Source organism: Papio anubis, chromosome 5 (genome assembly GCF_008728515.1).
Source record: "Papio anubis isolate 15944 chromosome 5, Panubis1.0, whole genome shotgun sequence".
Lineage (NCBI taxonomy): Eukaryota > Metazoa > Chordata > Mammalia > Primates > Cercopithecidae > Papio > Papio anubis.
In genome coordinates, this window is record NC_044980.1 from 133,499,419 (window position 1) to 133,514,511 (window position 15,093).

A 15,093-nucleotide genomic window follows, 5' to 3' on the forward strand; every position below is an offset into this window, starting at 1 on the left:
ACCTTTTCGAATTTCTGAAGCGGTTTTAGTTTTTTTTTTGTATATTCCAAGATTATTATTGCCAAATTATATATATATGTGTGTGTATTTACAATCACCAAATTGTAAATTACCTATATATGTATTTTAGAATTTGCCCCTTCCTTCCTTCCTTCCCTCCCTCCCTTCCTTCCTTCTTTCTTTCCTTTTCTTTCTTTTCCTTTTCTTTTCTTTTTTCTTCTTTTGAGACAACGATCTCACTCCATCACCTAGGCTGCTGAAATGCAGTGGTAGGATCACTGCAGTCCTGGGCTCACAGGATCCTCCCGTCTCAGCCTCTGGAGTAGCTGGAAATACAGTCTGAATGTCATTGCACCCAGCTAATTTTGTTTTATTTTTGTAGAGACAGAGTGGCGTCTTGTTTCCCAGGCTGGTCTTGAACTCCTGGCTTCAAGTGATCCTCCTACCTTGGCCTCCCAAGGTGTTGGGATTACAGACATGAGCAACCACACCCAGCCTGCCTTTCATCTTCCTTTTTTTAAAAAAAGAAGTGATTACAGTAGAAACCTACCCTTCTGCACTTTTTGTTTGTTTTTCCACTTTAAATTATGTATTTTTTTTTTTTTTTTGACAGAGTTTTACTCTGTCGCCCTCGCTGGAGTGCAGTGGTGCGATCTTGGCTCACTGCAAAATCCGCCTCTCTGGTTCAAGCGATTCTCATGCTTCAGTCACCCAAGTAGCTGAGATTAAAGACGCTGGCAACCATGCTGGGCTCTCTCTCTCTCTCTATATATATATATTTTAGTAGAAACAGAGTTTCACCATGTTACCCTGGCTGGTCTTGAAATCTTGGGCTCAAGTGATCTGCCTGCCTCAGCCTCCCAAAGTGCTGGGATTACAGGCATGACCCACCGCATCCAGCCTAAATTATATATTGGGTTTTGTGGCATATTATTTCATTAGCGCTTATTCCTTCTTTTTGATTATTTGCTTTCTTATTTTAAAAAGTATTTGCATCTTATTTTGTTTTATGGATATATCATGATTTATTAATCCAGTACTGTATTAGGGACATTAATGAAACAATAACCTAATTGTCCAGACTTTTAAAAAATTTTTACAAATAATTTGGTTAGTTAAAAAAAGATAGTTAACTGGGCGTGGTGGCATACACCTCTAATCCCAGCATTTCAGGAGGCCAAGTCAGGAGGATTCCTTCAGTCTAGGAGTTTGAGAGCAGCTTGTGCATCTTTTGTAGAGACTTTGTAAAATTAGCTGTGCATGGTGATGTGTGTCTGTAGTGTCAGCTACTCAAGAGGCTGAGGTGGGAGGATCACATGAGCCTAGGAGCTCCAAGCTGCAGTTATCATGCCACTGAACTCCAGCCTAGGTGACAGAGCAATACCTTGCCTCAAAAATAAAATAAAATGAAATAATAAAATAAAATAAAATAAAACCCAGAACTGATGATCAATTTTCACTGTTCCTAATATTCTAATATACTTTAGGAAATCATTTTAGGATATGTTACTGTTTTCTTTTCAATGTGAATAAGGGTAGAGGTATACAAAGTCAAAAATCTGTTTGGTAATCAATATAATTATTTACCATTGAGCAGTAATATGTCATTCACCACAAGCAGACCAAGTTTGCTGCTCTTGTTGAAAGAATATTGTTTTGTGGAAAAATCTATAAATATCTTTGACCTTCAAAGATGGTAATTGTAATTCTGTTTTCATTGCTTTGTTTTTATGGTTACATGCATGTATATTTAAAACCTTCCTAGTGTATTATTAAGAAAGTTTTAAATACCCTAAATAGGAATTCCCTAAATTGGGAAATACTTGAAGTTGATTTATCCTCCTTAGCCACCCAAACTGTATTCATCAATTATTATTATTATTATTATTATTATTTTGAGCCAGGGTCTCAATCTGTAGCCCAGGATGCAGTGCACTGGCACAATCTGGGCTCACTGCAACCTCTGCCTCCTGGGCTCAAGTGATCTTCCTACCTCAGCCTCCGAAGTTGCTGGGACTACAGGCGCACACCACCATACTCAGCTAATTTTTGTATTTTTTGTAGAGATGGGGTCTTACCATGTTGCCCAGGCTGGTCTCAAACTCCTGAAATATCCAGAAATACTATTTTCTTTACAAATTGTTTGCTACTATTTAGAGTCAACTACAGAAATATTTTTTTGTGTAAATAATGTGATGAGAAATTTAAATCATTTCACAGAAAATGCCCTTATTCACCTTTCCTATTTTACCTACGTTTTTGGTAAGAATTTTGTAGAAATTCAGAGGAGCTCTTAATCATCTACAATGAAGGCATTCATGGAGAATTTACTTTTGAGGTGGACTTTGAAAGATGAATAAAATTTTGACACATAAAGATGAAGTAATAGAAGAAAAACCTTGAACAAAGAGTGTACCGAGAAAGAGACAACGTATTTTCTGTAAAATATGACTCATATTGGAAAGTGGTTAGCCTTAGCACCGAGAAGATTGGCTCATGGTCATGTAGCCTATCTCCCAGATGGAAGTCTAATGTCTTGACAATTGGTCAATAAAAAGATAAACTTGCTGAAGATTTTAGTGCAATCGAGTGAAAGCTGTACTAATAAAGACAGAAATTATCTCACATGAAAGGAGAGATGGGATGTATACAAACTTTAAATATGGTAGGCAAGGGAAAAGAAATCATAAAAATACATATGAGTAAGTGTGGAGAATTGCCATGCTATAAAAATTGTGAGTTTTTAATGATTTGGGTTTTGGGTGATTATTGATTAGATATTCTTCTAACTTTGGTTGACTCATTTTCTAGGCAATGTTAGGGTATACAGGTTAAAATGTCAGGTAGAAAATGAAAATAGGGGGTTGCAGATATGGAGCTAAGAATACTTCAAATAATAGGCTAATTTAAAGCCCTGGAAATAGAAATGTTAAATAAAAAGATTTGGGAAAAAAGGTTAAAGGCATAATTCTGGAAAATACTCACTTTTTGGAGCAGAAGAAAGATGAAGAACTAACAAACAAGCCAATGGTGGAAATACTACTAGAGTTTGACATGTCAGAGAAATCATAGAGGAAAATGTTTTAAGTGAGAGGCTGAATTTAACAAGCTATAGAGATATCAGGAAATAGTGTAAAGAATATGCACATACATTTTTATTACTTTAGTAAGTAAAACTGTTCAGGCAATTTGACATTTATTGAATAAAGAAAAGCAGAAATTTAACAATAAGAACACAAGAAGATAAAATGTAGAAAAGTTAGAATTATATGCTCACCTCAGGGTAATATATGCCAGTGTTTCTGGTGACCAAATAAATATTAATGCATTTCTTCCACACGAAACTATGGAGGACAGTTTACATTTCTGATATCCATGACATACAGGTCATACTTTATTATTAATTGATACGATATTTAAAATATTGGGAAGAAATTCCTTTCCTTATGAAGAAGAAATCCCTAGATGAAACTAATGTAAAGAGCCAGACGGTATGAATACCTCTGCAATTGATGAAGTTAAGGACTTACTATTAAAGTATGATAAAGAAATAGAAGGTGCATGAAAGAACCCAGATATTGCGGAAGTAATTCATGTAATCATTACCTTTTGAAGCCACATGATGTCGCTGTCTACTAAGAAGTTCTGGTTAGCCAAGGTTCAAAGTCGTTCCTCTGACAGCATCTGTCTCTAAAGGCTGAACAATGGGAGATGCAGCGGAATTGAATTAAAAGACGCCGGAAAGTACAGTCGTTCATCTTCATATTAAGATAAGATTTTCTGATAGGAAACGACTATTTAACATGGTTTGTCACTGGCGAGGGGACCTGGGATCCCGGCGACTACTACTCTCGCTTCTGCTCCTCGCAGCCTGGAAGGCGGGGAGCGGCCAGCTCCACTACTTTGTCTCCGAGGAGGCCAAACACGGCACCTTCGTAGGCCGCATAGCGCAGGACCTGGGACTGGAGCTGGCGGAGCTGGTGCCGCGCCTCTTCCGGGTGGCATCCAAAACACACGGGGACCTTCTGGAGGTAAATCTGCAGAATGGCATTTTGTTTGTGAATTCTCGGATAGACCGCGAGGAGCTGTGCGGGAGGAGCGCGGAGTGCAGCATCCACCTGGAGGTGATCGTGGACAGGCCGCTACAGGTTTTCCATGTGGAGGTGGAAGTGAAGGACATTAACGACAACCCGCCAGTGTTCCCGGTAAAAGAGCAAAAGCTATTTGTTTCAGAATCCAGAATGCCAGACTCTCGGTTTCCGCTAGAGAGCGCGTCTGATGCAGATGTTGGAGCTAACTCCGTGTTAACTCACAGGCTTAGCTCTCATGATTACTTCATGCTAGATGTGAATTCAAAGAACAATGAGAATAAACTGGTTGAGCTCGTATTAAGAAAATCCTTGGACAGAGAGGACGCTCCTGCACACAACTTATTCCTGACAGCCACAGATGGCGGCAAACCTGAGCTTACAGGCAGTGTTCACCTGCTGGTCACAGTGCTGGATGTGAATGATAATGCTCCCACTTTCGAGCAGCCTGAATACGAAGTAAGAATATTCGAAAACGCAGACAACGGAACAACAGTTATCAGACTGAATGCTTCTGATCGGGATGAAGGAGCGAATGGGGCCATTTCATACTCTTTTAATAGCCTTGTTGCAACTATGATTATTGACCACTTTAGCATAGATCTAAATACAGGAGAAATAGTGATTCGGGGTAATTTGGATTTTGAACAAGTAAATTTATATAAAATCCGCGTTGACGCAACGGACAAAGGCCATCCTCCCATGGTGGGTCATTGCACCGTTTTAGTGAGAATTTTGGATAAAAATGATAACGTCCCTGAGATAACATTGACTTCCTTATCCTTGCCTGTACGTGAAGACGCTCAATTCGGTACTGTCATCGCCCTAATTAGCGTGAACGACCTTGACTCAGGTGTCAACGGGCAGGTGACCTGCTCCTTGACGCCCCATGTCCCCTTCAAGCTGGTGTCCACTTTCAAGAATTACTACTCGTTGGTGCTGGACAGCGCCCTGGACCGCGAGAACGTGTCAGCCTATGAGCTGGTGGTGACCGCGCGGGACGGGGGCTCGCCTTCGCTGTGGGCCACGGCCAGCGTGTCCGTGGAGGTGGCCGACGTGAACGACAACGCGCCGGCGTTCACACAGTCCGAGTACACGGTGTTCGTGAAGGAGAACAACCCGCCGGGCTGCCACATCTTCACAGTGTCGGCGGGGGACGCGGATGCGCAGGAGAACGCGCTGGTGTCCTACTCGCTGGTGGAGCGGCGGGTGGGCGAGCGCGCCCTGTCGAGCTACGTGTCGGTGCACGCGCAGAGCGGCAAGGTGTACGCTCTGCAGCCACTGGACCACGAGGAGCTGGAGCTGCTGCAGTTCCAGGTGAGCGCGCGCGACGCAGGCGTGCCGCCTCTGGGCAGTAACGTGACGCTGCAGGTATTCGTGCTGGATGAGAATGACAACGCGCCGGTGCTGCTGGCGCCTCGGGTGGGTGGCACTGGTGGTGCAGTGAGCGAGCTGGTGCCGCGGTTGGTGGGTGCGGGCCACGTGGTAGCAAAGGTGCGCGCGGTGGACCCCGACTCGGGCTACAATGCGTGGCTTTCGTATGAGCTGCAGCCAGTGGCAAGCAGCGCTCGGTTCCCGTTCCGCGTGGGGCTGTACACGGGAGAGATTAGCACGACTCGTGTCCTGGAAGAAGCGGACTCTCCGCGCCACCGCCTGCTGGTGATAGTGAAGGATCATGGTGAGCCGGCGCTGATGGCCACGGCCACAGTGCTGGTGTCGCTGGTGGAGAGCGGCCAGGCTCCAAAGGCGTCTTCGAGGCCGTCGACTGGCGCTCTGGGTCCCGAAGCGGCGCTGGTGGATGTCAACGTGTACCTGATCATCGCCATCTGCGCAGTATCTAGCCTTCTGGTGCTCACGCTGCTACTGTATACTGCGCTGCGGTGCTCAGCTCCGCCCACTGAGTGTGGGTGCCCGGCGGGCAAGCCCACTCTGGTGTGCTCCAGTGCGGTGGGGAGCTGGTCATACTCGCAGCAACAGCGGCAGAAGGTGTGCTCTGGTGAGGGGCCACTGAAGACGGACCTCATGGCCTTCAGCCCCAGCCTTCCTCCTGATCTGGGATCAGTTGATGTAGGCGAACAGCAAGGTTTAAATGTTGATCATGGCCTCAAAGTAAGTCCATTTAAATTTAGAACTCATAAATTCTATTTGTGGAAATTGTAATTACTTTAAAAGTGTTTCATATGTATTTTTCACCGTATTATATAGTGAAAATTTAAACATTGTTTTAGTTTTTAGAAACCTTTTATAATTAATTGAATTTTCTCAGTGGCATAATACAGTATTAATCATTCTCCACAAGTTGGGTCTGTCTGGAAACTCAAGTTATGGTTGGATGATATCCTTTTTTTACTGACCATTTATTTTGGCCTGCCTTACAGCCCCCTTCTCTGAACAATGCTCTAACAACGTCCAGGGTATTTTGATCTTTGGTGAATGTATTCCCCCAACACATTTATTCTTTTGTCCTTAGGCACTGAACTCTTAATCTTACTCCATATGCTGTACTTTGAAATGCATGTTTTAAATATGTTGTCGTTATGTTTACTCTTATTCACTTTAACATCTCAGTTTATTCATCTTATTATCTGACTTTCTGGTGTCTAGTAGTCACAAATATCTTTGGTGTTTCACTATTGCCGTTTTAAGCAATGTAGTGATAAAATACAGAATAATAGTGTTTTTCAAAATTTGATAGTTTTCATATACTTCCTAATTTTTTTATAAACTAGTAAAAAAGTAAAATCAAGAGAGAAGAGATTTGTAATGCTTCTTTTAAGTCATTATTTAGACCATTTTACTGTTTGGAGATGTGTTTTTTATTCTACATGATTTTTACAGTTGGGGTGTCGACAACTTAACATTTTTTGAGCCTCTATGTTTAGAAAATGATTACTTTACTCTTGCAAGTATCTTCTAAACTCTTATCATTCAATCCTTTGTTCATGAGTTGGAATCGTCTCAATAATATTCCACATTAAAGTGATATTTAATATGACTTAGAAAAATGTTTTCATCAGAAAAACTATACATGGTAATTTCATTCTTGCAAACCAAACATAATTTATAAATCTTTATTATACAGAATATTTGGGATTATCATGGCCCATTAGTTTGTGTAAAAATATTTAGCTTTATGGGATAAATCTTTGAAAAATCCAAGATACTTTATTTTGATGTCTTTCAATGTTTTCTTTCTTTTCTTTCCTCTTGTCTTTTTACCTTTGCTTCTTGTGACTGTTCCACCTGCCTTGATATTAAATACCCATTAGACTTTGAGCATGTTGCTTTGGAGGAAATGGTGGAACTTGATGGAAGGGAATGAAGGATTTCTGGGACTCTGAATTCTTACAGTTTGTTATTAGCATTATTTTAAATCTTTTAATCCCTTAAGAACCAATAATGTAATCATTTATGGGCATGTTTTATCCCCTTTGTCCACCTGAAGGTAACCTCAAAGCAGAATTATTTTGTAGTTGATTTTAATGTTCTCTTAATGCCTGTCCATGTTTAACATTTTATTTGACTATTAGAACACATTACATAAAAGCAAATGGTTTTCATTTTAGTCCTTCAAGGACTTTAAAAAATATGCTTATCTTTATTATCCTGTTTGAATAGTATGTGGAGTTTTTCCTTTGTGTAAGTAATATTTCCCATCCTGTCTATGTCTACCTGGTTCTCAGGTATTACTTTAATTACTGAATTCTCCTAAACATTTAATTGACTTTTACAAAATATCATAAATAAAAGGATTCTTTCTGCCACGTAGCATTGTATTTGGCAGCTTATCATTTAAATCATTTTAGTTCTGTGTTTCTTCAAATATCTCTCTAATTGATATTTGAATTTGGGGTTGTGCTTTCACAATGAGAAAGTCTAAACCTGTTTCTTGTACATTAATACTTTTCACTATTCTAATTATGGTGATGCTTTTAGCTATTAAGTATTTCTGGGATTGAAATGTGCCAGAAGTTAGTTATTAAGTATTGTGGATTCTGAAGCTCTCTAAATCAAGTCCTCTCTTTACCAATTTTTGTATATGTAGTCTTTGGTAAAGGATTTGTTATTCAGTTCCTTGGCTTTATATGTATGCATGATAAATGTGAATTCTACTGCATGTACTTTTTGTATCAAGTAAGTTAATAGTTATAAATTATCAAGAATAAAGTCTGGCAAGTGATAGGTACATAATAAAATTTAGTTATCATTCTTAAGAGAAAAGAAGTTAGTGATTGCAAGAAGGAAACCTAAAATGTCAGAAAGTCATTATGACCGTCCATACTAATCTTATTTTTATGTAAAATTATCTTTTATAAAGTCATTTTTAGATTAACCTAGGATGTTTCAATACTTTGAGTGTTGTGTGGTGGAATGAAAAAAATCTAAAGGTTGTTATGAGTTTAGGAAAGTCAAGTTAATACCACCTATGTGGAAAAAAATTTTCTGGAATGGTTAAAGTCCTTCCAAGGAATGTGTAGACTATCTTACATTGGTAGTTGTATGTTTCCCATATTTAAAAGTTGCCTGAGACCTTGCAGAGGGCTGAGTAGGTGTTTGAGATCTTTGTATGTTTCTTTCCATTAATAGTATTTTTCTTAAAAAGAAGTATACGATAATATTTTGATGATGATTTGAAGTCAATTTATGTTGTAGTTCTATGAATTAAGTAGACCATTTATGTAGAGTGTTGTAGAATAGCCTTTTAAAATTCTTTCTTTCTTTCTTTCTTTCTTTCTTTCTTTCTTTCTTTCTTTCTTTCTTTCTTCCTTCCTTCCTTCCTTCCTTCCTTCCTTCCTTCCTTCCTCCCTCCCTCCCTCCCTCCCTCCCTCCCTTCCTTTCTTTTTTTGAGACGGAGTCTCGCTCTATCGCCCAGGCTGGAGTGCAGCGGCGCGATCTCGGCTCATTGCAACCTCTGCCTCCTGGGTTCAAGTGATTCTCCTTTCCCAGCCTCCGGAGTAGCTGGGATTACAGGCGCAGGCCACCATGTCAGGCTAATTTTTTGTATTTTTAGTAGAGATGGGGTTTCACCGTGTTAGCCAGGATAGTCGCCATCTCCTGACCTCGTGATCCACCAACCTCGGCCTCCCAAAATGCCGGAATTACAGGCAGGAGCCACTGCGTCCAGCCTAAAATGCTTTCTTAGCAAGTAGAGAAGATTGTAATAACCAGTCTTCATTAAACATTAGATAGGACCCTTATAGATTTCTAACAGCATATCTCCATGTCCGGAATTATTATTGAGACCCAGCTTCTGGCTTTAAAATTTGAGGTCAAATAAAGAATAAGAGTCACAACAATGCAAGGCAAGATAATGTAACAGGTACAAAAGAGGTAAATCAGAGTGAAGTTGAAGTTGAAAGACAATCATTTCCTATTTGAATTTTTGAAGAAATACTTGAAGGGGCATGATGTGTTTCAGTGGTTTTTAAATAAGTAAGTTTCCCCCTGGGAGAATATCAAGAATAATAGACATTTCTTGGAAGGAGAAAACATAAGGAAAATGGAAGACACAGAAAAGCATCAATATGACACATAGAAAGGTCCCCTTTTTAAAACACACAGTCTGCAGAGAATGAAGGCAGGAAAACCAATGTAAGAAGATCTCTTGATTTTTGAGCAATAAACTAAATGGCCGCGAGTGATTAAGGAATTTGGCCATTCTTTAGAAGTATTTGGGAACTATTAAACTACTTGGAGCAAAATAAATCACGACTTTTAAAAGAAGGTTGAACGGGAAGACAAACTCAGAAGCTACTGCAATAATCAAGGCCAGAAGCAATTGTTAAAAGCACCTCTTAGGCTGTTATCAGTAGAAATATGAAATAAAAGATAAACATGCAAAAACATTAATGGCACAATAAACTGTCACGATTTTGCCTTTAGGCTTGAGATACACTAAAATCTAGATTTAATTAATCGACTTGCACGTTGGAATAAGATAGTAAAACTCACAAGAGAACTTTGTAGAACTTAGGCAGGTAAATAATCTCAAGCATAACTTTAAAAACAGAAATTGCCCTGAGTACCAAGGATGAGTAATAATGAAATCAAAACATATTGTAATAACATATAATACAAACTATATTGGAGATTACAAAGAAGAGATTATTCATAAATGATAACGCTTGGAAAGAATCAAACAAACACATTTCTGGAAACAGATTGTATAAATGCTACAAAAGAGAAAAATATATTTTCTCCCCACGCAATGCAAGACCTTAAAGTCAATTCTCGCTTTTCTTGCAATATTTTCTACCTTTTCAATTCATAGAATTACTCAAGAAAACTACCTCAGTTGGTTGCTCCTTTTTCTTGATTCCTTTCCCCAGAAATGACCAAGTTTCTTTTTCATCAGTAGATTTCTGGGCTCCTATATTCACTAGAGATTGCAACTCCTGGATTTCTCTTACACCAGAATCCCATTTCGAGTCATATGGGAGATTCTGAATTCCAGAACAAAGGAATTTTGTAATTTAAATTCATGATTGCTCAATGGAATCATTTTAATTTTTACTTCATTTCTGTCGTTATTTAAAACTTAAGTGGAGAGTTTTCTCAGGGGTGAGAAAACCACAATCAAGGTCATACAAAACTTTTAGAGGCGGTCAGTCTGCTAAGAAGGCTCCAGCAAGAGAAACGGGATCTTCTGTTTCAACAATGATTACTTAAGAAAAAATTAAGAAAATGAAATAAGTTTTGCAGAATAGTTGTGAAAATTTTATTCATAAAATATGTACTTACACTTTGGGCCACGTGATGTCACTCTTTGCCGCGATGTTCTCTCTGAATCCAGACAAATACAGCCCTTTTCCCACGGGAAAGAGGCTCAATTCTTTTTCACTCTCTCTATGCTGAACAATGGCGAACACAGCAGAAGGGGACTGACGAAATCAGATGATTTCTCCTAATTTGAAGGCAGTTTTCACTAATTAGAAGAAGACTTAGTATTTGAAATGTTGTACTCAAGTCGAGGAGATCCAGAGGGTCAGCCTCTACTGCTCTCGCTTCTGATCCTGGCGATGTGGGTGGTAGGGAGCGGCCAGCTCCACTACTCCGTCCCGGAGGAAGCCAAACACGGCACCTTCGTCGGCCGCATCGCGCAGGACCTGGGGCTGGAGCTGGGGGACCTGGTGCCGCGCCTGTTCCAGTTGGATTCCAAAGGCCGCGGGGACCTTCTGGAGGTAAATCTGCAGAATGGCATTTTGTTTGTGAATTCTCGGATCGACCGCGAGGAGCTGTGTGGGCGGAGTGCGGAGTGCAGCATCCACCTGGAGGTGATCGTGGACAGGCCGCTGCAGGTTTTCCATGTGGACGTGGAGGTGAAGGACATTAACGACAACCCTCCCGTGTTCCCAGCGACACAAAAGAACCTGTTCATCGCGGAATCCAGGCCGCTTGACTCTCGGTTTCCACTAGAGGGCGCGTCCGATGCAGATATCGGGGAGAACGCCTTGCTCACTTACAGACTGAGCCCCAATGAGTATTTCTCCCTGGACGTGCCAACCAGCAACCAGCAGGTAAAACCTCTTGGGCTTGTATTACGGAAACCTTTGGACAGAGAAGAAACTCCGGAGCTTCATTTATTGCTCACGGCCACCGATGGAGGCAAACCTGAACTGACTGGCACCGTTCAGTTACTCATCACAGTACTGGACGTCAATGACAATGCCCCAGTGTTCGACAGAACCCTCTATACGGTGAAATTACCAGAAAACGCTTCTATCGGAACGCTGGTGATTCACCCCAATGCCTCAGATTTAGACGAAGGCTTGAATGGGGATATTATTTACTCCTTCTCCAGTGACGTTTCTCCAGATATAAAATCCAAGTTCCACGTGGACCCCTTAAGTGGGGCAATCACGGTGATAGGACACATGGATTTTGAAGAAAGTAGAGCACACAAGATCCCAGTAGAGGCTGTCGATAAAGGCTTCCCACCACTGGCTGGTCATTGTACAGTTCTTGTGGAAGTTGTGGATGTAAATGACAATGCTCCACAGTTGATTATCAAAACGCTCTCGCTTCCTGTAAAAGAGGACGCACGACTGGGGACAGTTATTGCCCTGATTAGTGTGACTGACCTAGACGCAGATGCCAACGGGCAAGTGACCTGCTCCCTGACGCCCCACGTCCCTTTCAAGCTGGTGTCCACCTACAAGAATTACTACTCGTTGGTGCTGGACAGCGCCCTGGACCGCGAGAGTATGTCGGCCTATGAGCTGGTGGTGACCGCGCGGGACGGGGGCTCGCCTTCTCTGTGGGCCACGGCCAGCGTGTCTGTGGAGGTGGCCGACGTGAATGACAACGCACCAGCGTTCGCGCAGTCCGAGTACACGGTGTTCGTGAAGGAGAACAACCCACCGGGCTGCCACATCTTCACGGTGTCGGCAGGGGACGCGGATGCGCAGGAGAACGCGCTGGTGTCCTACTCGCTGGTGGAGCGGCGGGTGGGCGAGCGCGCGCTGTCGAGCTACATATCGGTGCACTCGGAGAGCGGCAAGGTGTACGCGCTACAGCCGCTGGACCACGAGGAGCTGGAGCTGCTGCAGTTCCAGGTGAGCGCGCGCGACGCGGGCGTGCCGCCTCTGGGCAGCAACGTGACGTTGCAGGTATTCGTGCTGGACGAGAATGACAATGCGCCGGCGCTGCTGGCACCTCGGACGAGGGGCACTGACGGCGCAGTCAGCGAGCTGGTGCTGCGGTCGGTGGGCGCCGGCGTGGTGGTGGGGAAGGTGCGCGCAGTGGACGCCGACTCAGGCTACAACGCGTGGCTTTCATACGAGGTGCAGCCAGAAACGGTCAGCGCGCGCATCCCGTTCCGCGTGGGGCTGTACACTGGTGAGATCAGCACGACACGAGCCCTAGATGAGACGGACGCACCGCGCCACCGCCTAATGGTGCTGGTGAAAGACCACGGGGAGCCAGCGCTGACAGCCACGGCCACTGTGCTGGTGTCGCTGGTGGACAGCGGCCAGGCGCCAAAGGCATCGTCGCGGGCGTCAGTGGGCGCCACGGGCGCCGAGGTAACGCTGGTGGATGTCAACGTGTACCTGATCATCGCCATCTGCGCCGTGTCCAGCCTGTTGGTCCTCACGCTGCTGCTGTACACTGCGCTGCGGTGCTCCGCGCTGCCCACCGAGGGAGAGTGCGCGCTGGGCAAGCCTACGCTGGTGTGTTCCAGCGAGGTGGGGAGTTGGTCATACTCGCAGCAGAGGAGGCAGAGGGTGTGCTCTGGGGAGGGTCCACCGAAGACTGACCTCATGGCTTTCAGCCCGGGCCTTTCTCCTTGTGCTGGATCTACAGAGCGAACGGGAGAACCCTCTGCTTCTTCAGATTTATCTGGGAAGGTGGGTTGTTCTAGTATTTTATTTATTTATATAATTATTTATTTTTTCTTGAAAGATGTTTTCAGTTACTCCCAGGGGCCATTCTAATAGTTTTATTCATTTTTCTAGAAATCCAGCAGATTTTTTTCTTATAAAGTAAACCCCTTAATATTGGAGCCGACTTTATCTTGACTTCTAGTGAGAATTATAAATCGTATATTAAATAGGTATTTATTGGGTGCTGAATCAATTTTATTTAAATTTGTGATTAAAGTGACATTGAATTTCTGATGCTATGCTGCCATAACACTTGAAAACCAATTTAGTTGTTAGTCATTCATTAAACATTAACATCACTATCATTTATTTATTTCTAAATGATGCATAGTATTTTAGTCTACTTGTATTGTTTATAAGAAACCCAAGCAAAAATATATAGCAATTGTTACCTTGTTAAGTTTGTAGTTCTCTACATTTCTCTGGATGGAGACGTTGTTAACATCTGATTGTTCAGCATCCCTCAGTATCTATCATTTTGATAAGAAACTTCCCCTAAACTTTAGAGAACAGTTGTTCCACTTTAGGAATCAAATTATGTCAATAAATGTTATAAACACAGCCTTCATTTCAACTTGCATAAAACATGTTTTTAAATGCCTGACAATGTAGATAATTCGGGAAATGTTGACTGAAATTTTGTCTACATTTAGAAAATTTTTTGAAATTCTGTTTACAGAAATTGGAGAAAATACTTTTTTAACAAATGTTTTCTTTCTTCAAGAAGACATTCTCCTTTTAATTGAAATTTTCTCCAGTTAGTGGTAAAATGATCAGTCATGTAAAGATTCCAAACTTTGGGTTCTTTTGAAATTTATAGTCTGTAACTTAAAACATTACCCTTACCAGTTTAGATGAGAATTAACTTTTTCTGTCAGTAATCTATAAGACAGAAATCCGGTTTTTAAAAAACTCTTTTTCTCCTCTCAGCTCATACATAACACAAGGCAGAAATCTGGATATGAGATTTGCCTCTTTAATGTCACTACCTGTTATATTTCCTGAATTGTAGTATGTGACTTTCAAAATGGTGGTTTTCCACACTCTATCTTTAGTGCAAGCTATTTGTTTGTTTTCTAATTTACGGTTTTAAAAATTTCGCCTGTTGAGTTTTTGTTATGTAGTTTATATTTTTCTTTCTCTTTCAGCTATTTTATTTAATATTGTGTCAGATATTTTACAAGGTATTACTTAATTAAAAACTTAGTGGAGAAAGATCAGAATGGCCTTGAGAATAGAGCCACAATAATAACTATGAAAATGCAAGTAACATTTATTTAAATCAAAATATTTTAAATTTAAAATTTTCTCTTAAAACACACATTTGGAATATGCTACAATATTACATGTTTTTTGTCTTTCTTTTTTTTTTTTTTCTGAGGTGGAGTCTTTTTCTACCACCCAGGCTGGTGGGCAGTGGCATGATCTCGGCTCACTGCAACCTCTGCCTCCTGGGTTCAAGCCATTCTCCTGCCTCAGCCTCCTGAATAGCTGGGATTACAGGCATGTGCCACCACACCCGGCTAATTTTTGTATTTTTAGTAGAGATGGGGTTTCATCATGTTGGACAGGCTGGTCTTGAACTCCTGACCTTGTGATCTTCCAACCTCGGCCTCCCAAAG

General features: G+C 41.7%; 2 protein-coding genes across 7 annotated transcripts in view; both read left to right on the forward strand.

Moving 5' to 3' along the window:
* The window catches only part of LOC103885453 (protocadherin alpha-C2), a 216,067-nt gene that overhangs the window by 52,829 nt on the left and 148,145 nt on the right, over positions 1-15,093 (forward strand). The window contains exon 1 of one of the 6 annotated variants that reach the window (XM_017959958.3): positions 9,151-13,435. The exons of the other annotated variants lie outside the window; for them this stretch is intronic. Within the exon in view, the coding sequence (XP_017815447.2) occupies positions 11,042-13,435 (2,394 nt within the window). The 5' untranslated portion in view covers positions 9,151-11,041. Of the gene's footprint in view, positions 1-9,150; positions 13,436-15,093 lie in introns of those variants that run through there. 6 annotated transcript variants of the gene reach the window in all.
* On the forward strand, positions 2,065-8,857 carry LOC101015365 (protocadherin alpha-8). Its single transcript, XM_009209241.4, has one exon. The coding sequence runs from the start codon at positions 3,804-3,806 to the stop codon at positions 6,246-6,248; it is 2,445 nt and encodes an 814-aa protein (XP_009207505.2). The 5' UTR covers positions 2,065-3,803; the 3' UTR covers positions 6,249-8,857.